This window comes from Ranitomeya imitator, chromosome 2 (genome assembly GCF_032444005.1).
Source record: "Ranitomeya imitator isolate aRanImi1 chromosome 2, aRanImi1.pri, whole genome shotgun sequence".
In the NCBI taxonomy this organism is placed as follows: domain Eukaryota; kingdom Metazoa; phylum Chordata; class Amphibia; order Anura; family Dendrobatidae; genus Ranitomeya; species Ranitomeya imitator.
In genome coordinates, this window is record NC_091283.1 from 323,198,311 (window position 1) to 323,221,249 (window position 22,939).

The window sequence follows — 22,939 nt, forward strand, 5'->3', positions numbered from 1 at the left end:
ACACGATCTATCAGCTTCCACCATAGTAGCTTGACCCCGATACATGCTCACTAGGTTTATGTCTCCTGTTACCAGAACAGCCGCGATCAGGAAGAACACACGCTCTTCAAACAGACAGCCGTCATATACAGGATTCAATCACATTCTTGTTTTGTCAGCACTTCCATTTCTCACTATGTAACACCCCAGGCTGACATTCATTCTTATTACTTATTAACCATTGGGTTACGCATTTGTCTTTTGGTTCAATGGATTCTTTTCCAATAATCCTATTTTTTCAGTCTAGTACTGATCCATCAAGTTCACTAGTGGTGCCCAGCTTTACACCAATATACCTGTGACTTCAGAAACTTACAGAACACCAGTTCACATCTTATATAGGAAACTACTGACACAACTCAATAACACCATTTATAAATGATTTATTTCATGGCAAGAACTTTCTCATTCACATCACATACATGTTTCTTCATTCTTTTAGGTGACCTCATAAGTAATTTTTAATATAATTAATGTATGTAAATGTTTTTTGTTTTTTCTTGAACCATAATTTATCTTTGTTTGACGGACTTTCTCATGAACTTTGACATAGTGTGCTTTGTTAGGCTTTTTTGTTTTCACAAAGACTGCATATACAACGTTCCAAGCTTGACATGTTCATCCTCTATCAGGTTTTGCCCTGAGGAAAAGGTCCTGCGTGACTTTGAAACGCGTTGACTTTGAAAACCTATTTGAATAAACGTTTTTAAGGAAATCTCCATATCTGATGGTCTTCATCAGCAGTGCAGGTACAGACACATTATACCCGGATCAACTATTCTGCTCGGTCTTTGGCCCCGTGTCCTGCAGCAGCTGATTTATGCATTGAACATGTTGCTGAGGTGCCGCTCTATCAGGTGAGTGTAATACTCCTCTATTTTCATTACATCTTGTTATCAGTTAAGACCCTATTTTTCGCTTGTTTGTTCCTCAGTATCTCGACTACAAGAAATCTCTGTAACGCTTTCAGGTTACTTGGTTAAAAGCAATCAAGGACTGCTTGGACCTTAACGGGGTCCATCTGAAACCCCAATGCAGAAGCCAAATGTCCTGAGAACTGGACCTGCTGTACCACAAATTGACATTTCTCCAGGTTAGCAAATAGTTGTCACGTAGAACCTGGAGAACCTGTCTGACATGCTCACCATGCTCCTCCAGAGTACGTGAGGAACTCAATATATCATCCAGGAAAAGTACCACAAATCTACCAATCAGTAAGAAAAAAAATATAATTAATGACATTTTCAAAGACTGCCGAAGCATTGGTTAATCCAAATGGCAGCACCAAATGTTCAATCTGCCCCTCAGGTGTATTAAATGCGGTCTTCCATTCGTCACCATGACGAATACGTATAAGGTTATATGCCCCTCTCACGTTAAGTTTGTAAAACCATTTATCTCCAGGTAATTGGCTAAACAGGTCAGGTATAAGGGGGAAAGGATAGGGAAGGTGAGCTGTGATTTTATTAATCTCTCTAAAATCCAAGCACAGATGCAGCCCTCCATCCTATTAACAAAACCCCCCACAGCGACTGGAGAGGTGCATGGCCGTATATTACCCTTAGCCGGACACTGGAAGGGGTTAAATAAGCAAGATTTCGTCATTTTAGCTCCTGGTATGGAGTCGGTAGCACAATCATATGCCGCCATATAGTAGACGTCCGGTAACTGGTGATAATTTCCTCATGTGTGGGGTCTATTTGTCTCCAGAGAAATCACACGTTACATTCCACACATAACACTGTGTAGAAAAGGCGGCGCGGGGTAATTGTGCCAGTAGTGAGGGGAAATAATGGCGGGAATGTCACTGACTGAGGAGAAGATTCCATGTAGCGTCTTCACTGCGAATCTGGACTCCAGATATTATCATACACTGAGGCCCCTGATCATGTGACCCCTGACTCCTCCCCTCCTGTGACCTCATCACAGGTCCTGTGCGCACAGAGCAGCCATATATGTGGAGTGCGGCTCTGCAGGTGGAGGTAGGTGCTGGAGATTCCCCATTACTTAGTGCTTGGCGCCAAATCTGTTCTGCCTTTGGGGCTCTGGCCTTTATAATATCAGTAACCTGCGTCATCAAGGTCTCCTGACCAGGTGCACCATCTAGACTCTTCCTTCCTGAAACCTCCCTCTTCCCATTGATGTCACATGGTCCCGTCTGGACGGCAGATAGCAGTCTTTTTGTACAAATGCAAGAAAGCAAAAAATCACTGAAGAAATGGTGCAATAAAGTCCAAGATATAATATTAAATATCTTTATTAAATATACATATAACAATACAAGGTATCAAAATAGTAATGGGTTAAAAACTGCAAACACAATGCATGAAACGCATGGAGTCAGACTCCGTAACCCACACCAGTAACTGAGTACAGCATACTGGGAAGTTTAGACCACAATATTGCCCCTGCATACTCCATCATAGTGCCAGTACATAATATCAAAACAGGAGTATGCAGGTGAAAGTAACAGAATAATATATATTGCAATATCCGGAGATAGTAGCCCAGATAAATACCATACCAGTAGATGATGTGGAGAACGTGTCCACTCCAAACCCACCCCAGGGTGTGTATATTTTTGCCTGATTTGTTTTCCTTGTTTTTACAAATGCAGCACAGCCCTGAGGATTCTTTTTTTATGACACTCCTTTTTACACCCCTTATGCAATATATATGATGCCGCTCACACAGTATAATGTTTCCACAGTACTGGCATCTCTCGTAAAAAGGTATTTTCACACTACCGCCATACCCCCCCACACAGTATAATGTTCCTACACTACCACCATACCCCCCACACAGTATAATGTTCTCATAGTACCGCCATACCCCCACACAGTATAATGTTCTCATAGTACCGCCATACCCCCACACACAGTATAATGTTCCTACAGTACCTCCATCCCACCACACTCAGTATAATGTTCTTATAGTACCGCCATACCCCCACACAGTATAATGTTCCTACAGTCCCTTCATCCCACCTTACACAGTATAATCTCAGAGTACCGCCATACACCCACACACAGTATAATGTTCCTACAGTACCGCCATACACCCACACACAGTATAATGTTCCTACAATACCGCCATACTCCCACACACAGTATAATGTTCCTACAGTACCGCCATACCCCCACACACAGTATAATGTTCCTACAGTACCTCCATCTCACCACACAGTATAATGTTCTCATAGTACCGCCATACCCCCACACACAGTATAATGTTCTCACAGTACGTTATACCCCCACACACAGTATAATGTTCCTACAGTACCTCCATACCTACACACACAGTATAATCTTCTCATAGTACCACCATACCCCCACACACAGTATAATGTTCCTACAGTACCTCCCTCCCACCACACACAGTATAATCTTCTCATAGTACCGCCATACCCCCACACACAGCATAATGTCCCTACAGTACCTCCATCCCACCACACACAGTATAATCTTCTCATAGTACCGCCATACCCCCACACACAGCATAATGTCCCTACAGTACCTCCATCCCACCACACACAGTATAATGTTCTCATAGTACCGCCATACACCCACACACAGTATAATCTTCTCATAGTACCGCCATACCCCCACACACGGCATAATGTCCCTACAGTACCTCCATCCCACCACCACAGTATAATGTTCTCATAGTACCGCTATACCCCCACACACAGTATAATGTTCCTACAGTACCTCCATACCCACACACACAGTATAATGTTCCTACAGTACTTTCGTCTCACCACACACAGTATAATCTTCTCATAGTACCGCCATACCCCCACACACAGCATAATGTCCCTACAGTACCTCCATCCCACCACACTCAGTATAATCTACTCATAGTACCGCCATACCCCCACACACAGTATAAAGTTCCCACAGCACCATCATCCCACCACAGACCATATTTTGTTCCCACAATTGTGGCTTCCCTCAGACACAGGATAATGTTTCCACAGGACTGGCATCCCCTCACACACAGTATATTGTCCCCACAGTACTGCCATCCCCCACTTTCTAATGTTACCACAGTACTGCCCCCTACATGCACAATATGGTACCATCCACCTCACTGACTACCTCCGACCACCGACAATAAAATTCTCACTTAGCCTCATTCTTGCTGCAAATACTGATGAACCCAGGATCTATGAGATATTTACCATACAATAGTTGGATAGGCAGGAGTGTATCATCCAAAATGGTAGCTTACTCGGTTTCTATGATGCCTGTGAATTGACAGGACTCGGTGGGGTGTGGTATCAGTTACCCTCTCCTTCCCATCATCTCAATTTCAACGATATCCACATTACCATGACGGTGATACCATTGAGTAGATTAGTGAATTAGGGAGTTGAAATCTCCTGATCCACCATTCAGCCTTTGCTTCTGGGTCTGAGACTCCGTGCACTGCAGACACAATGATGTCACTACATCACACCTGTAGTATGGAGCCTCAGTACTCACACCACACAGACCAGAGCAGCGTACCTCAGGAATCGGGTTGGCTGAGTAGTGTATGGTTTTTTTTTTCAGATATCAGGAATTGTGGGGCCATTATATTAAGAAAAAAGCTGTTGGGACTCTCATGCTGAATGTGTGGCTGGTAGGGGCCATTATACTGGGGTTGTGGTGGACTGTAAATGCCTCCATACTGAGTGGGGTTTTTTATTTTGTGTAGCAGGTTGTGGTGGTCATAATTAGAGATGAGCAAATATGTTCGGAAAACAATCGCCAAACATAAATTCAGCACGAATATGGTACATTCGGATTCATGATCGGTAACACGAACATTTTTCTAAAGATTGGAAAAAGTCGACAACATTCGGTAAAAGACATAATAGAAGCTGGCAATACATGTGCCGCCTTTAGTAAAATCACAGCAACCAATGTGGGAGACTGGGGTTCAAGTCTTGGTTCTGCCCTGTTGGACATAATATACCAGTAGTGGTCCATAACACTATGGTGCCTACCTCAATAAACATGAGAGTGTCACGAACAAAGAGAGTCATACCGGCTCAGACGTCGCCTGGATTAACTAGGTCCGCGTCAGATGTCGAGGAACCAGGACAATCTGATGATAAATGGGCTACTGGACCAAACCATACATGGACAAGGCAAGAGAACCTGGATCTGATGAACTGCTACTATAACATCAGACCAAATGAGACAGGATATATAAAGCGTATGAGGAAGCTCTGGATAGTTTCTCAAGATCTGCATGTCCACTAACTGAGAAACAACTAGTCACCCAATGTTTCAATATCATAAAGAGAAAGCTATTATCACAACTTGAGATCGATTAACTGCACTGCAGATCCACCCCACATATAGACCTGGAAGAACAACATGTGAAACCCCCTGAAGATTCTGATCCAACCCTGCAACTAGAGAGCACTGCAGCTGATCTGAATCAGAAGATCTTAGATAAACTAAATACCATCAATACCAGAGATCGACGGCTAAGGCTCAGCAAAGAAAGACCACCAAACAGTATGCTAGAGGATGCCAATAGAGCAGCACTTGCATCAATACCTACCACCACCAAAACTCAAACTAATAACCTAAGCTATGCTACGGCCTCAGCAATTTTAGAAATGCTTGGCTATACACCAGCAAGAACTACAGAAGTACGTGCCCCCCTTGGAAAAGAAGACTGTGGACAAAGATCAAGGTGCCACGAAGGGAAATCAGCTATTAGAAATACAGAAGTGTGTAAAGATCAAGAATAAGACCAAGCTGGACAAGTACAAAGGCCTGACACCAAATAAAGAGACTGCTAAACAAAGGCTCACAGCACTCGCTGCAAGACTAGGGAGATAAATTAGAGAAGCTGAAGCCAAGAAGATAAATGCCCTGTTCTCCATAGAACCATCCAAAGTGTAAAAAACACAACACCAGTGCAATGTGGCTGCAATATCTGAAAATGAAACACAGCAACCACCTAGAGCAAGAATCAGTCATCATTACAGAAGCATACATCCAACAGCGGGTCAAGAACGTGAAGAGCTGGACAGCACCTGGCCCAGACATGATCCTCACCTACTGGCTAAAGAAATTCACAATGGTGCATGAACGCATGGCAATGCAGATGAACCAATCGCTAGAAGCAGGCCACCACCCAGCTTGGCTAACACAAGGAAGAACAGTGCTGATCATGAAGGATCCTCACAAAGGAACAGTTAAATCCAACTACCGCCCAATAACCTGCCTTACAACAACATGGAAACTTCTGTCAGGCATCATAGCCACCAAGCTACAGAACCATATGAACCAGTACATGAATACAGCTTAGAAAGGCATTGGGACTGACACCAGAGGCTCTAAGCACCAGCTCCTAGTAGATGGAGCAGTCGCTCAAGACTCAAGATCCAGACAGACCAATCTCAGCACAGCTTGGATTGACTACAGGAAAGCCTATGACTCAATGCCACACACATGGATCTGTGAATGCTTGGCTCAGTACAATGTCACCAGGAAATTAAGAACCTTCCTCAGAAACTCAATGGGGCTATGGAGAACAACATTGGAAGTCAACTCAAGACAACTAGCACAAGAGACCATCAAATGCGGCATATACCAAAGTGATGCACTGTACCCATTGCTGTTCTGCATAGGCTTGAACCCCCTCAGTCAGATAATTACAGAGTCTGGTTATGGATACAAGTTCAAGAGTGGTGGCTATGGATACAAGTTCAAGAGTGGAAGCACCATCAGCCTCTACATGGATGACATCAAGCTGTATGCGAAAAATGAACGAGACATCAATTCACTCATCTACAGTGAAGACATCGGGATGTCCTTCCGACTGGAGAAGTGCGGCCGATTCGTAATAAAGAGAGGCAAGGTACTCAAGACTGATGGAGTGGAGTTACCAGCAGAGCACATAGCAGATGTACAGACATGCTACAAGTACCTTGGCATCCCACAGGGAAACGGTAACCAGGATGAGGAGGCAAGGAAAGCAGCAACATCCAAATACCATCAAAGGGTAAGACAGGTCCTGAAGAGCCAGCTCAATGAGAAGATTAAAATCCATGCCATCAATATATATGCCCTGCCAGTTATCAAATACCCTGCTGGCATAGTGTGCTGGCAAAAAGAAGAGATGGAAGCTACATATGTGAAAAATACGAAAGCTCCTCACAATGCATGAAGGTCTCCACCCTAAGTCTAACACCCAAAGACTGTATACCAACACAAAGGAGGGTAGTTGAGGCTTGATAAGCATCCAAGCCACCATCACGGATGAAACAAGGAGTATCCAGGAATACATCAGAAAAATGGCACCAAAAGATGAAATGCTGAGAGAAAGCCTAAGGCAGCAACAACAACAGATCTGGAAGGAAGAACAGGAACATGAAGCGCCATGGCAAGACAAGCCGCTATATGGGATGTACCATCGACAAATAATGGAGTTAGCTGACATGGAGAAATCCTACCAACGGCTGGAGAAAGCTGGACTCCGAGACAGCACAGAGGCTCTAATCATAGTGGCACAAGAGCAAGCACTAAGTACCAGATCCATAGAAGCAGGAATCTACCACACAAGACAAGACAGAAGGTGCAGACCATGCAAAGAAACCTCAGAAACCGTCCAACGGATAGTGGCAGGATGCAAAATGCAAGAACCGCATATACCAAACGCCACAACCAAGTAGCGGGAATTGTATCCAGGAACATATGCACAGCATATGGGCTAATTCCCCCTAAGTCCAGGTGGGAGACCCCGGAAAAAGTGGTGGAGAATGAAAGGGCTAAAATCTTGTGGGACTTCAAGATCCAGATGGATAAGCAGGTGTTGGCTAACCAACCAGACATTGTGATAGTAGACAGACAAGGATCAGAAAACAGCAGTGATAATAGATGTGGCAGTGCTAAGTGACAGCAACATCAGAAAGAAGGAATATGAGAATCTGGAGAAATACCACAGCCTCAAAGGAGAACTGGAGAAGATGTGGATGTTGAAGGCAACAGTGATTCGATTCCATTGGTGACAGGAGCACTTGGAGCAGTGATCCCTGTTGTGAATTCTGTGGCTGAGTTCACTTCTGTGGTCACAAGTGGTATTGCAGTCTCTGGGCTTCCTCCCTCAGGTGTTTTGGTGAGCTCGTTGGCTGCCTTGCTATTTAGCTCCACCTGAGTCTGTCTTCCTTGCTCCTTGTCAATGTTCCAGTGTTGGATCTGAGCTACTGCATCTTTCCTTGGGCCTGCTGCTCTGCTAGATAAGTGCTTCTAGTTTGTTTTCTGTTTTTTCTGTCCAGCTTGCTATTAACTTTTGCTGGAAGCTCTGAGAAGCAAAGGGGTGCACCGCCGTGCTGTTAGTTCGGCACGGTGGGTCTTTTTGCCCCTTTGCGTGGTTTTCGTTTTAGGGTTTTTTGTAGACTGCATAGTTCTCTTTGCTATCCTCGCTCTGTCTAGAATATCGGGCCTCACTTTGCTGAATCTATTTCATTCCTACGTTTGTCTTTTCATCTTGCTAACAGTTATTATATGTGGGGGCTGCCTATTCCTTTGGGGTATTTCTCTGAGGTAAGTCAGGCTTGTATTTCTATCTTCAGGCTAGTCAGCTCCTCAGGCAGTGCCGAGTTGCATAGGTAGTTGTTAGGCGCAATCCACTGCTGCTTATAGTTGTGTGAGGATAGATCAGGTACTGCAGTCTACAGAGATTCCACGTCTCAGAGCTTGTCCTATTGTTTTTGGTTATTGTCAGATCTCTGTATGTGCGCTGATTACTGCACGCTGTGTTGCCTGATTGCCAGCCATAACAGTACAAGGAGCCACACCAATGATTCCCAATAGAGGGAAAAAAGAAATCCTGACATCATTTTTTTTTCTTAGCTCTGTCTTCAGTCTTTTTTTTTCCCCTAGACATTAGAGTGCTTCAGGACACAGCTGTGGACATGGATATTCAGGCTCTGTGCTCCTCAATGGATAATCTCGTTGTAAATGTACAAAAGATTCAAGATACTATTGATCAGAAATCGATGCTAGAACCAAGAATTCCGATTCCTGATTTGTTTTTTGGTGACAGAACTAAGTTCCTGAGCTTCAGAAATAATTGTAAGCTATTTTTGGCCTTGAAACCTCATTCTTCTGGTAATCCTATTCAACAGGTTTTGATTATTATTTCTTTTTTGCGCGGCGACCCACAGGACTGGGCGTTTTCTCTTCCACCAGGAGATTCTGCATTGAGTAATGTTGATGCATTTTTCCAGGCGCTGGGATTGCTTTACGATGAGCCTAATTCAGTGGATCAGGCTGAAAAAAATCTGCTGGCTTTATGCCAGGGTCAGGATGATGTAGAAGTATATTGTCAGAAATTTAGGAGGTGGTCAGTACTCACTCTGTGGAATGAATCTGCACTAGCGGCCTTGTTCAGAAAGGGTCTCTCTGAAGCTCTTAAGGATGTAATGGTGGGATTTCCTATGCCTGCTGGTTTGAATGAGTCTATTTCCTTGGCCATTCAGATCGGTCGTCGCTTGCGCGAGCGTAAATCTGTGCACCATCTGGCGGTATTGTCTGAGAGTAAACCTGAGCCTATGCAGTGCGACAGGACTATGACTAAAGTAGAACGGCAAGAACACAGACGTCTGAACAGACTGTGTTTCTATTGTGGTGATTCTACTCATGCTATTTCTAATTGTCCTAAACGCACTAGGCGGTTCGATAGCTCTGCCGTTATTGGTACTGTACAGTCCAAATTCCTTTTGTCCATTACCTTAATGTGCTCTTTGTCATCGTATTCTGTCATGGCGTTTGTGGATTCAGGCGCTGCCCTGAATCTGATGGATTTGGATTATGCTAAACGTTGTGGATTTTTCTTGGAGCCTTTGCGGTGTCCTATTCCGTTGAGAGGAATTGATGCTACACCTTTGGCCAAGAATAAGCCTCAGTACTGGGCCCAGCTGACCATGTGCATGGCTCCTGCACATCAGGAAGTTATTCGCTTTCTGGTACTGCATAATTTGCATGATGTGGTCGTGTTGGGGTTGCCATGGCTACAAACCCATAATCCAGTATTGGATTGGAACTCTATGTCGGTAACCAGCTGGGGTTGTCAGGGAGTACATGGTGATGTTCCATTTTTGTCAATTTCGTCATCCATTCCTTCTGACATCCCAGAGTTCTTGTCGGACTTTCAGGATGTATTTGAAGAGTCCAAGTCTGATGCCCTACCTCCGCATAGGAATTGTGATTGTGCTATCGATTTGATTCCTGGTAGTAAATTCCCTAAGGGTCGTTTATTTAATTTGTCCGTACCTGAACACACCGCTATGCGCAGTTATGTGAAGGAGTCCCTGGAGAAGGGACATATTCGCCCATCGTCGTCACCATTGGGAGCAGGGTTCTTTTTTGTAGCCAAGAAGGATGGTTCGCTAAGACCGTGTATTGATTACCGCCTTCTTAATAAGATCACTGTTAAGTTTCAGTATCCCTTGCCATTGATTTCTGACTTGTTTGCTCGGATTAAGGGGGCTAGTTGGTTTACTAAGATTGATCTTCGTGGTGCGTATAATCTGGTGACAATCAGGCAGGGAGATGAATGGAAAACGGCATTTAATACGCCCGAGGGTCATTTTGAGTATCTGGTGATGCCGTTCGGACTTGCCAATGCTCCATCTGTTTTTCAGTCTTTTATGCATGACATTTTCCGTGAGTATCTGGATAAATTCTTGATTGTTTACTTGGATGACATTTTGATCTTCTCAGATGATTGGGAGTCTCATGTGAAGCAAGTCAGAATGGTTTTCCAGGTACTGCGTGCTAATTCCTTGTTCGTGAAGGGATCAAAGTGTCTCTTCGGTGTGCAGAAAGTTTCATTTTTGGGGTTCATCTTTTCCCCTTCTACTATCGAGATGGATCCGGTTAAGGTTCAGGCCATCCAGGATTGGACTCAGCCGACATCTCTAAAAAGTCTGCAGAAATTCCTGGGCTTTGCTAATTTTTATCGTCGCTTCATCTGTAATTTTTCTAGCATTGCCAGACCATTGACCGATTTGACCAAGAAGGGTGCTGATTTGGTTAATTGGTCTTCTGCTGCCGTGGAAGCTTTTCAGGAGTTGAAGCGTCGTTTTTGCTGTGCCCCTGTGTTGTGTCAACCTGATGTTTCTCTTCCGTTCCAGGTCGAGGTTGATGCTTCTGAGATTGGTGCAGGGGCGGTTTTGTCACAGAGAGGTTCTGGTTGCTCAGTGTTCAAACCATGTGCTTTCTTTTCCAGGAAGTTTTCTGCTGCTGAGCGTAATTATGATGTGGGCAACCGAGAGTTGCTGGCCATGAAGTGGGCATTCGAGGAGTGGCGTCATTGGCTTGAGGGTGCTAAGCATCGCGTGGTGGTTTTGACTGATCATAAGAACCTTACTTATCTTGAGTCTGCCAAGCGCTTGAATCCTAGACAGGCCCGTTGGTCGTTATTTTTTGCTCGTTTTGATTTTGTGATTTCATACCTTCCGGGCTCTAAAAATGTGAAGGCGGATGCTCTGTCTAGGAGTTTTGTGCCCGACTCTCCGGGGTTATCTGAGCCGGCGAGTATCCTCAAGGAAGGAGTCATTGTGTCTGCCATCTCCCCTGATTTGCGGAGAGTGTTGCAGAAATTTCAGGCTAATAAACCTGATCGTTGTCCGGCCGAGAAACTGTTCGTCCCTGATAGGTGGACTAGTAAAGTTATCTCTGAACTTCATTGTTCGGTGCTGGCCGGTCATCCAGGAATCTTTGGTACCAGGGAGTTGGTTGCTAGATCCTTCTGGTGGCCATCTCTGTCACGGGATGTGCGTGCTTTTGTGCAGTCCTGTGGAATTTGTGCTAGGGCTAAGCCCTGCTGTTCACGTGCCAGTGGGTTGCTTTTGCCCTTGCCGGTCCCGAAGAGGCCTTGGACACATATTTCGATGGATTTCATTTCTGACCTTCCCGTTTCTCAAAAAATGTCGGTCATTTGGGTGGTCTGTGATCGCTTTTCTAAAATGGTCCATCTGGTGCCCTTGGTTAAATTGCCTTCCTCCTCTGATTTGGTGCCTTTGTTCTTCCAGCATGTGGTTCGTTTACATGGCATTCCTGAGAATATTGTTTCTGACAGAGGTTCCCAGTTTGTCTCGAGGTTCTGGCGAGCCTTTTGTGGTAGGATGGGCATTGACCTATCTTTCTCCTCGGCCTTCCATCCTCAGACTAATGGCCAGACCGAACGAACCAATCAGACCTTGGAAACATATCTGAGATGTTTTGTTTCCGCTGACCAGGATGATTGGGTGTCATTTTTGCCGTTGGCTGAGTTCGCCCTTAATAATCGGGCCAGCTCGGCTACCTTGGTCTCTCCATTTTTCTGCAATTCTGGGTTCCATCCTCGTTTCTCTTCAGGACAGGTTGAGTCTTCGGACTGTCCTGGTGTGGATTCTGTGGTGGACAGGTTGCAGCAGATCTGGACTCAGGTAGTGGACAATTTGACCTTGTCCCAGGAGAAGGCTCAGCTTTTCGCTAATCGCAGACGCCGTGTGGGACCCCGACTTCGTGTTGGGGATCTGGTTTGGTTATCTTCTCGTCATATTCCTATGAAGGTTTCCTCTCCTAAATTTAAACCTCGTTTTATTGGTCCGTATAGGATTTCTGAGATTCTCAATCCGGTGTCTTTTCGTCTGACCCTCCCAGACTCCTTTTCCATACATAATGTATTCCATAGGTCGTTGTTGAGGAGATACGTGGCACCTATGGTTCCATCTGTGGAGCCTCCTGCCCCTGTTTTGGTGGAGGGGGAACTAGAGTATATTGTGGAGAAGATTTTGGATTCTCGTGTCTCTAGACGGAAACTCCAGTATCTGGTCAAATGGAAGGGTTATGCTCAGGAAGATAATTCCTGGGTTTTTGCCTCTGATGTCCATGCCCCAGATCTTGTTCGTGCCTTTCATGTGGCTCATCCTGGTCGGCCTGGGGGTTCTGGTGAGGGTTCGGTGACCCCTCCTCAAGGGGGGGGTACTGTTGTGAATTCTGTGGCTGAGTTCACTTCTGTGGTCACAAGTGGTATTGCAGTCTCTGGGCTTCCTCCCTCAGGTGTTTTGGTGAGCTCGTTGGCTGCCTTGCTATTTAGCTCCACCTGAGTCTGTCTTCCTTGCTCCTTGTCAATGTTCCAGTGTTGGATCTGAGCTACTGCATCTTTCCTTGGGCCTGCTGCTCTGCTAGATAAGTGCTTCTAGTTTGTTTTCTGTTTTTTCTGTCCAGCTTGCTATTAACTTTTGCTGGAAGCTCTGAGAAGCAAAGGGGTGCACCGCCGTGCTGTTAGTTCGGCACGGTGGGTCTTTTTGCCCCTTTGCGTGGTTTTCGTTTTAGGGTTTTTTGTAGACTGCATAGTTCTCTTTGCTATCCTCGCTCTGTCTAGAATATCGGGCCTCACTTTGCTGAATCTATTTCATTCCTACGTTTGTCTTTTCATCTTGCTAACAGTTATTATATGTGGGGGCTGCCTATTCCTTTGGGGTATTTCTCTGAGGTAAGTCAGGCTTGTATTTCTATCTTCAGGCTAGTCAGCTCCTCAGGCAGTGCCGAGTTGCATAGGTAGTTGTTAGGCGCAATCCACTGCTGCTTATAGTTGTGTGAGGATAGATCAGGTACTGCAGTCTACAGAGATTCCACGTCTCAGAGCTTGTCCTATTGTTTTTGGTTATTGTCAGATCTCTGTATGTGCGCTGATTACTGCACGCTGTGTTGCCTGATTGCCAGCCATAACAGATCCCTAAGTTGGAAGAATGGCTACAACATATCCCAGGAGCAACATCTGAGGTCTCTGTCCAGAAAAGCGCAATGCTGGGAACAACTACAGTAAGATCCTGTGCAGAACCCTCAAACTCCCAGGTCTTTGGTAGAGGATCCGAGAAGGACAACAAAAACCACCCCCATTGGGCATGATAAGGAAGTTTTTTTTTATAGATGTCAGTGACACAGTGCATAAATATTACCTAGATAGATAGAAGAAAAGCCGGTAGCTCAGCAGCCGCGGTAGTGTAAAATCACTGCAGGAGCCGACAGGATAGAAGACATGGATTACATACAGTAAATACAAATAGAATAGATGTCAGTGACAAATACAATTAGTACAGTGTGTGCCGCTTACTGTACATGCTTTTAATTAATAAAAGCTAATTTTTCTGAAAAAATTGGCGTTGGCTCTGTGAGATCCCCGCTAGCACCGTGAGTAAGTCGCACGGTGCAGAGGCGAGTTCACCGAGAGAATTTATTTCAACACTGCACTGTATGTCTTTCCCATGGTGCTAGCGGGGTTTCTCACCAAGGTCACAGCAGTTCAGCCAGGCTGGGAACGCAGCCTCAGTGACGTCACCGCTAGTCACTGAGGCTGCGTTCCCAGCAGCTCATTCACCAGTGGTTCTCAGCCTGGACGGTCACATCTTGGCACCGTCCAGGTTGAAAACTATTTCTCCCCCAGACATGGATTACGGCGTGGGACAGAATGACAGACAGGTATGGTATATATATATTTTTTTATTTTAGTTTTAGTACAGGAGATCAAGGGCTTTTGGTGGAGGCAAGGTCGTAAGTATGGTTTAAGGCCGGAGTCACACTCAGCGTAGGGAAATACGGTCTGTATTTTACATGCGTAATACGCAGAAATGTTCCCAAAATAGTGATCCGTAGGCAGGGTGTGGCAGCGTATTTTGCGCTGGTCATCCTCCGTATGTAATCCGTATGGCTTTCGTACAACGGGATTTTCTCGCCGGCTTGCAAAACGGACATACAATGGATCCATGGGCTCAAATATTCGTGAAAACATATATACACTATATATATATATATATATATATATATATATATATATATATATATATATATATATATATATATATTAGGGATTTCACTCACTCAGGTGCGACGGCTGACACTCAGGAGGCACGTTCCTTTAAAAGTTCACAGGGTTTATTCAGAAACCACATGGCAAAATAACAGCAAACAAATAGCCTTTAGCTCCGGAAAAGAGAACAAAGTGTCCAGTCCATCAGGCTCAGTCCTGGAGCCTTCACACACTCAGGAGGGTTTTCACCTCCACACATATCTGCTGTGTTAAGCATTAGCCTGTCTTATATAAAGCTAACCTGTTATGGACCTGGTGGTTAGGAGCACCCGGCACGACCTGATAGTTAAACTCACACAGGACAAGCTCTGGGATGTGGGAGCTCTGCTGACCGCAGACCCTAATCCTATCACACACACTAGAAATAGCCGTGGAGCGTTCCTGACTCTCCCTAGACGCCTCTTCACAGCCTAAGAGCTAGCTAGCCCTAGAGATAGAAAATAAAGCCTACCTTGCCTTAGAGAAATTCCCCAAAGGAAAAGGCAGACCCCCACATATATTGACTGTGAGTAAAGATGAAAGTCACAAACGCAGAAATGAAACAGGTTTCAGCAAAGGGAGGCCAGACTTACTAAACAGACAGAGGATAGGAAAGGTATCTTTGCGGTCAGCACAAAAAACTACAAAAGACCACGCAGAGTGTGCAAAAAGACCTCCGCACCGACTAACGGTGCGGACATACATCCCAGAGCTTCCAGCTAGCAAGACAAAATCATGATAACCAGCTGGACAAGGAAATAATGAACAAATAATAACTATCAGGAACTTAGCTTCTGCTGGAGAAGACAGGTCACCAGAAAGATCCAAGAGCGAACTGAACCAATGCAGGAACATTGACAGCTGGCATGGAGTAACGATCTGAGTGGAGTTAAATAGAGCAGCCAACCAAAGGATAAACCACGTCACCTGTGTAAGGAACCTCAGAAGCAGCAGCTTCACTCACAGCCACCAGAGGGAGTCCATGGACAGAACTCGCCGAAGTACCATTCACGACCACAGGAGGGAGTTCGACAACAGAATTCACAACACTAACCACACCCAGTAACCCATCACATGATTAGCCATGTGGTCTGACATCACCACAGGTCCTGAAACACATATATATACATGGTTATGTACAACAAAGAAATACTCCCGGCTACATTACAGCAACAAGGCACTTATGTGGCACATACCTCCCGTCGACTACACACCCTTTAGCCATGCTACATACCTCCCCCCTCTGCCTAAAGCCATGGGGCTTGGCACTTTCCCCCACTAAACAAGGGATTCTTGATAGGGCATCCGCATTACCGTGCAGCTTTCAGGCCCTATGTTCCACATGGAAACTGAAGTCCTGCAGGGCTAAGAACCAACGGGTGACCCTAGCATTTTTACCCTTTGTTTCCCTCATCCATCTAAGTGGGGCATGGTCAGATATTAGTCTGAATTTACGACCAAGCAGATAGTACCGTAACGTGTCCACCGCCCACTTTATGGCCAAACACTCTTTTTCTACGATTGAGTAGTTCCTCTCAGATGAGGACAGCTTTCTACTCAGATAGAGAACAGGATGCTCCTCCCCATGTAGCTCTTGGGAAAGGACTGCTCCTACCCCAACATCTGAGGCATCTGTCTGAAGAATAAATTCTTTCTTGAAGTCTGGGGCCATCAGAACGGGCTGCTTACATAGAGCCCCTTTCAACTCTTGGAAGTCTGACTCTGTCTCTTCGGACCATTTAACCATCACCGATTTTGTCCCCTTTAGCAGATCAGTCAGAGGCGCAGCCACTGTGGCGAAGTTCGGGATGAACCGTAGAATGTAAGTCAGGGTCCTCTCCTCTCTACCAGTCTGTCATCGTAAATTTGTGTACTGTAAATGATACCTATAACCCTGTATGTAACCTCTTCCTCGTGTACAGCACCATGGAATTAATGGTGCTATATAACTAAATAATAATAATAATAATAATAATAACCTCCTGTAATATCCCACGATTTCCAGAAAGGCTTTAACTTGCTTTTTGGAGAGTGGTTTCGGCCATGTTTGGATTGCCTCCACTTTCCTGATTTGGGGCTTTATTTCTCCACGACCCACTATATAGCCTAGGTATTTAGCTTCTTCCTTACCCAAGGCACACTTCTTCGGGTTTATTGTAAACCCCGCCTCTCTTAGAGCATCAAACACCGCTTGGACTTTTCCCAGTCCGGGCTAAAGATGACGATATCATCTAGGTACGCAGCAGCGTAAGCCTTATGGGGTGCAAGGACTCTATCCATAGCCCTCTGGAAGGTCGCCGGAGCTCCCTGTAGGCCAAACGGCATCCGGACATACTGGAAGTATCCATCAGGTGTCGAAAAGGCCGTCTTCTCCTTGGCTTTCTGTGCCATGGGGATCTGCCAATACCCCTTTGTCAAATCCAAGGTGGATATATATCTGGCGTGCCCAAGCCTTTCAATGAGCTCATCAACGCGGGGCATGGGATAAGCGTCAAACTTGGAGACCTCATTCAACTTCCGATAGTCGTTGCAAAACCTCCACTCTCCATCAGGTTTTGGGACCAGGACAATTGGGCTCGACCAACCGCTCTTGGATTCCTCAATGACTCCAAGCTTCAACATACGCTCCACCTCCTTGGAGATAACTTCTCGACGAGCCTCAGGAATACGATAGGGCTTCACGTTCACCCGCACATGTGGCTCTGTTAGGACCTCGTGCTCTATGACCTTTGTGTGTCCTGGCAACTCTGAAAACAGGTCCCTGACTGGACCTATTTAGAGGAAACTATGGTTGGATTCGGCTTTCCACAACAATTAACTTAATCAATAATGAAGATGTACAGGGACCCCATGGCCCGTATCAGAATAAATGGCTCACTGACCGAAACATTTACAATTAAAAATGGCACATGTCAGGGTTGCCCCCTGTCGCCGATACTCTTTGTGCTGGCGATGGAGCCCTTGCTGAGGGCCATACAGCAGAACTCAGAAATTGAAGGCATCAAAATAGGTAAAATACAATATAAAACAGCGGCCTTCGTCGACGACCTTCTCGTACTGATGACAAGGCTACTCAGAAGCTTCCCTGCCTTGACGAAAATTTCAGAGGAATTTGGCATTCTTACAAATTTTAAAGTAAATTTGTCTAAGTCAGAGGTACTGGACCTCAACGTTCCCCCACATACGCTCGATGAGTTAAAGAAATTATACCCTTATTCATGGCCCAAACATTCTATTACGTATCTGGGAATTAAAATATGCAGAAACCATAAAGAGCTATTTGCACTTAACTACTACCCTCTATTTGATAAAGTTAAATCTATCATAAAATCTTGGAGAGACCAATTTCTATCTGGGACTGGGAGGAAAAATCTAATGAAAAGTTTAATACTCCCCAAATTTATCTATTTGTTTCAAATGTTACCCATACATATACCAGACTCCTTCCTCGTTAAGATAAACTCTTTATTCCTCCAATATATATGGAAAAATGTTAAACCACGAATGGGTTATAGCACGCTGACACTATCTAAATCAACGGTGGAATGGGTGCTCCTGACATAAGGAAATATTATTATGCCGCAGTACTGTCACGGACAGTTGACCTAATCCGAGGCACGCAGAGTAAACAGTGGTTGGCGGTGGCGGGAAAACTTTTGCCTTTACCTATCAGGCCACTTTTGTTGACTTATGCTAGAGAGCAACCACCCCCGCACACCCCAATCCGATTACTCGAACACTTAAAGGGCCACTGTCACCCCCCCTCCAGCCGTTATAAACTAAAAGAGCCACCTTGTGCAGCAGTAATACTTCATTCTAACAAGGTGGCTCTTTTAGTTTTTGGTTAATGTATTCCCAAAATAAAGCGTTTTGAAACATCCAAAATACCTGTCCTTATCCAGGGAGGCAGGTCCTCACCCCCCTGCTTGACCCGCCACTCTGCCTTCACTCAAATCTTCAGGGGCTCTGTGCACCGCCCCCTCCGCTCTGTTTTCGCTTGAAATCTGGCGCCTGCGCTGTGTTTTTCTTCCTTGTGCAGGCGCAGTAAGCTCTGGCCATCTGACATCCCAGCCAGGCTTGCAGACTGCGCCTGTGTGGCCACCCTGCCTATGAATCCCAGCCCCGCACTGTGCATAATGCATAACACTGCGGGGCAGGGATTACCAAGGTGGGTGGCCGCATTGCCCGCACAGGCGCAGTCTGCAAGCCTGGCTGGGACGTCAGATGGCCAGAGCTTACTGCGCCTGCACAAGAAAGAACACCACAGCGCACGCGCCGGATTTCAAGCGAAAACAGAGCGGAGGTGGCGGCGCCCAGAGCCCCTGCAGATTTGAGTGACGGCAGAGTGGCAGGTCAAGCAGGGGGGTGAGGACCTGCCTCCCTGGATAAAGACAGGTATTTTGGATAAGTTTCAAAACGCTTTATTTTGGGAATACATTAACCAAAAACTAAAAGAGCCACCTTGTTAGAATGCAGCACTACTGCTGTACAAGGTGGCTCTTTTAGTTTATAACGGCTGGAGGGGGTGACAGTGGCCCTTTAAGATCTGGACGAAAACATACAATATCCTCCTCCCACCCTCGTCCCCATTACTTACTCTTTCGGACATTCTAACCTGCACAATTAGAACAACAGCAAAAAGGGAAAGCAACAGACAACAAGGGCTCGGTACACCTATAGACCAAGTAATGGCAGATGGAGTGCTTCTTCCATTATCAGACATTAATAAACTAACAGGCCTTTCGAACCTTAACTCTTATAAAGTCATTGAAACAACTATATTATAACACAGATCCTACTCGAAATCTTACGCCCTTTGAAACTCTATGTGCTAAAATATCTAGACCCTTAAAAATACTTTCCACAATATACCAAACTCTTCTATCCGAGAATCTTTGCTTAAAAAGAGCTTACATAACCAAATGGGAGAAGGACCTGGGCTACCTATTTTCTAATGCACAAGTGCTACATATCTATAAACACTCACACGGTCTTACAAGCTGTGTGAAAACTCAGGAAAACTCCTATAAAATAATTTCTAGGTGGTATACATCACCGATGCAAATTCGGAAAGTAAATACTCCAATCAAGTGTTGGAGATGTGAAAAAGGAACTGGAGATTACATACACTTATGGTGGTCATGTCCGATTATAAAACCTTTTTGGTCATTAGTAGAATCGGTCATCCGAGATATCACTGGGAAAAAACTGAAACTGACGCCCGAGATTGCACTACTTAACTTCCCTATAGGGCCCGATCATCCTCGTTCCTCTACTTTAGCCTACAATATTATAGCGGCTGCTAAACTTTTAATTCCGACATATTGGAAGTCAACAAACTTACATACCCATTCTCAATTATTAAAAAAATAGACCAATTATACTGAATGGCTGAATTAGTTGCCTCAGTAAATCATACGAAGCCAACATTTGGGGAGATATGGCGCCCAGGGATTCTTTATAGGTCTAAGCGTCATCTAGAAATCGAAGGTTGACCTTAATGCTAACTAAAGTTATTATATGGTGCTGACCCCCCCTCCTCCCCCCAACTTTATCCTCTAATTTTACCCGTCCTTGATCTCTTTTCTAATCTCTTCTTTTTACTTCATTACTAATAATTTTCTCTTGTTTTTCTAGCTGATTGTAATTTAAGGACAAGTTATAATGGGCATCTGGTCCCATTTTTTTCTTTGTTTAATGATGTGACCAATGACTGATTTTTATGCTTGGCACTTAAATGTCATCTGCCGAAAATACAGAGTACCAAATATAACAATTCATACTCAAGATCCTCTGTATTTGATTTAAGCTCTTATACCTGTCTGAATGACAACACTTACTACTGGTTACTACTCGTTATTACTTGTTATTACTTGTTTAAATTTAATAAAAAGAACATTGAAAAGAAAAAAGACAGGGTTACATACAAATTACAGATATCACTTACAGTAAACAAACTAACAATCACAGAGTGATACAGAGGGGAGAGGACCCTGCCCTTTCGGGCTTACATTCTACAGGATGGTGGGGAAGGAGACAGTAGGATGAGGGTTGCAGGAGCTCCGGTGTTGGTGAGGCAGTAGCTCCAGTAGTGGTGAGGAGGCAGTAGGGTCAGTGCAGGCTTTAAGCTTTCCTGAAGAGATGGGTTTTCAGGTTCCGTCTGAAGGATCCGAATGTGGTTGATAGTCGGACGTGTTGGGGCACAGAATTCCAGAGGGTAGGGGATATTCGGGAGAAGTCTTGGAGGCGGTTGCGTGAGGAGCGAATAAGTGTGGAGGAGAGAAGGAGGTCTTGGGAGGACTGGAGATTACGTGAGGGAAGATATCGGGAGATTAGTTCAGAGATATATGGAGGAGACAAGTTATGGATGGCTTTGTAGGTCAGTATTAGTAATTTGAACTGGATACGCTGAGGGAATGGGAGCCAGTGAAGAGATTTGCAGAGGGGAGAAGTGGAGGAGTATCGAGGAGAGAGATGAATTAGTCGGGCAGCAGAGTTAAGGATGGACTGGAGAGGTGCAAGGGTTTTAGCAGGAAGGCCACAGAAAAGGATTTTGCAGTAGTCAGCGGGAGATCATCACACATCCTCCATCCCATAGTCCAGAGCCCATATACCCATCATACATATCCTCTATCCCATAGCCCAGTGCCCATATGCCCATCATATACATCCTCCATCCCATAGTCCCGTGCCCATCATACACATCCTCCATCCCATAGTCCAGTGCCCATATACCCATCATACATATCCTCTATCCCATAGCCCAGTGCCCATATGCCCATCATATACATCCTCCATCCCATAGTCCCGTGCCCATCATACACATCCTCTATCCCATAGCCCAGTGTCCATATACCCATCATACACATACTCCATCCCATAGTCCCGTGCCCTATACCCATCACACATCCTCCATCCCATAGTCCAGTGCCCATATACCCATCATACATATCCTCCAACCCATAGTCCCGTGTCCATATACCCATCACACATCCTCCATCCCATAGTCCCGAGCTGGGTGGCTCTGAGCAGGGAGTTCCTGGAGATGAGCTGTTATGTAACCCGGCAGTGCGGCTCTGTGTGCGGCCGCTGATGATGCGATTTTCTACGCTGGTAACAATAGAGCACGGCAGTAATAGAGGAGGGGGGATTCATTTCTGTCATGTGCTCTCTGCTCCATTCGGGGGGGGGGGGTCAGACAATGGCTAGAGCTTATGTTCCAAAGAAAAGTTTAAAGAAAGCTGGATGCGCCGGATCCAGCTAAAAAAAACAGATCCGCTGCATCAGTTTTTCACAATTTACACCGGATCCGTTTTTTCCCCATAGAGTTGTATTCGCGCCGGATTGTGCCTGAAGGACATGCGTTTCATCTGATTTGTGCTGGATCCGTCCCTTCAGGCTTTTTGCCAGACACAAAAAACGTCTACTGCAACGTTTTTTCTGTGCGGCGAAAAAGCTTGAAGGGACGTTTGTGGCAATAAACGCATGGAACGGATGTGTGAATGAACGGTTCCGGCTACCGAATCTGTTTTTTGTACACTGAGCATGCCCAGAAGCTTTGTTTTCCATTCTGGCATAGGGAAATATATTCTCTCTCTCTCCCTCTCCTCCATGCGCAGTAAAGAAAGCTGGATGCGCCGGATCCAGCTAAAAAAAACGGATCCGCTGCATCAGTTTTTCACAATTTACACCGGATCCGTTTTTTGGAAAATTTGCCGTATTTAGCCGGAAACAAAAAACCTGATGTGTGAAAGCAGCCTGAGATCTACACTGATCCCAGTCATGGATCTGCAACAGTGAGTTTTAAGTACTATGCACCAAATGAATTATACCAATGAATTAGCAGACACATTAAGGCTATGTGCACACGTCAGGTTTTTTTCCTGACAAAATCCGGAGATTTCTGGCAGAAATTTGCGTTTTTTTCCGCGCGGATTTTTCGCGGTTTTTGCGCGTTTTTTGCGCGGATTTTGCGCGGAATTTTTGCGGATTTTTTGCGTTTTTTTTTTTTCCTGAATGTCCTTTTATCAGGGAATCCGCAAAAAATCCGCAA

The 22,939-nt window shown here is 45.1% G+C and overlaps 1 protein-coding gene across 2 annotated transcripts in view; it reads left to right on the plus strand.

The window, feature by feature from the left end:
- The first annotated feature begins 1,983 nt into the window (after positions 1–1,983).
- Positions 1,984–22,939, plus strand: part of LOC138663504 (oocyte zinc finger protein XlCOF22-like) — a 104,848-nt gene continuing 83,892 nt past the window's right edge. Inside the window, exon 1 of one of the 2 annotated variants that reach the window (XM_069749739.1) lies at positions 1,984–2,021. In XM_069749739.1, the coding sequence (XP_069605840.1) occupies positions 1,995–2,021 (27 nt within the window). In that variant the 5' untranslated portion in view covers positions 1,984–1,994. The remainder of the gene's footprint in view (positions 2,022–22,939) is intronic. The other variant, XM_069749741.1, reaches the window with a different exon arrangement.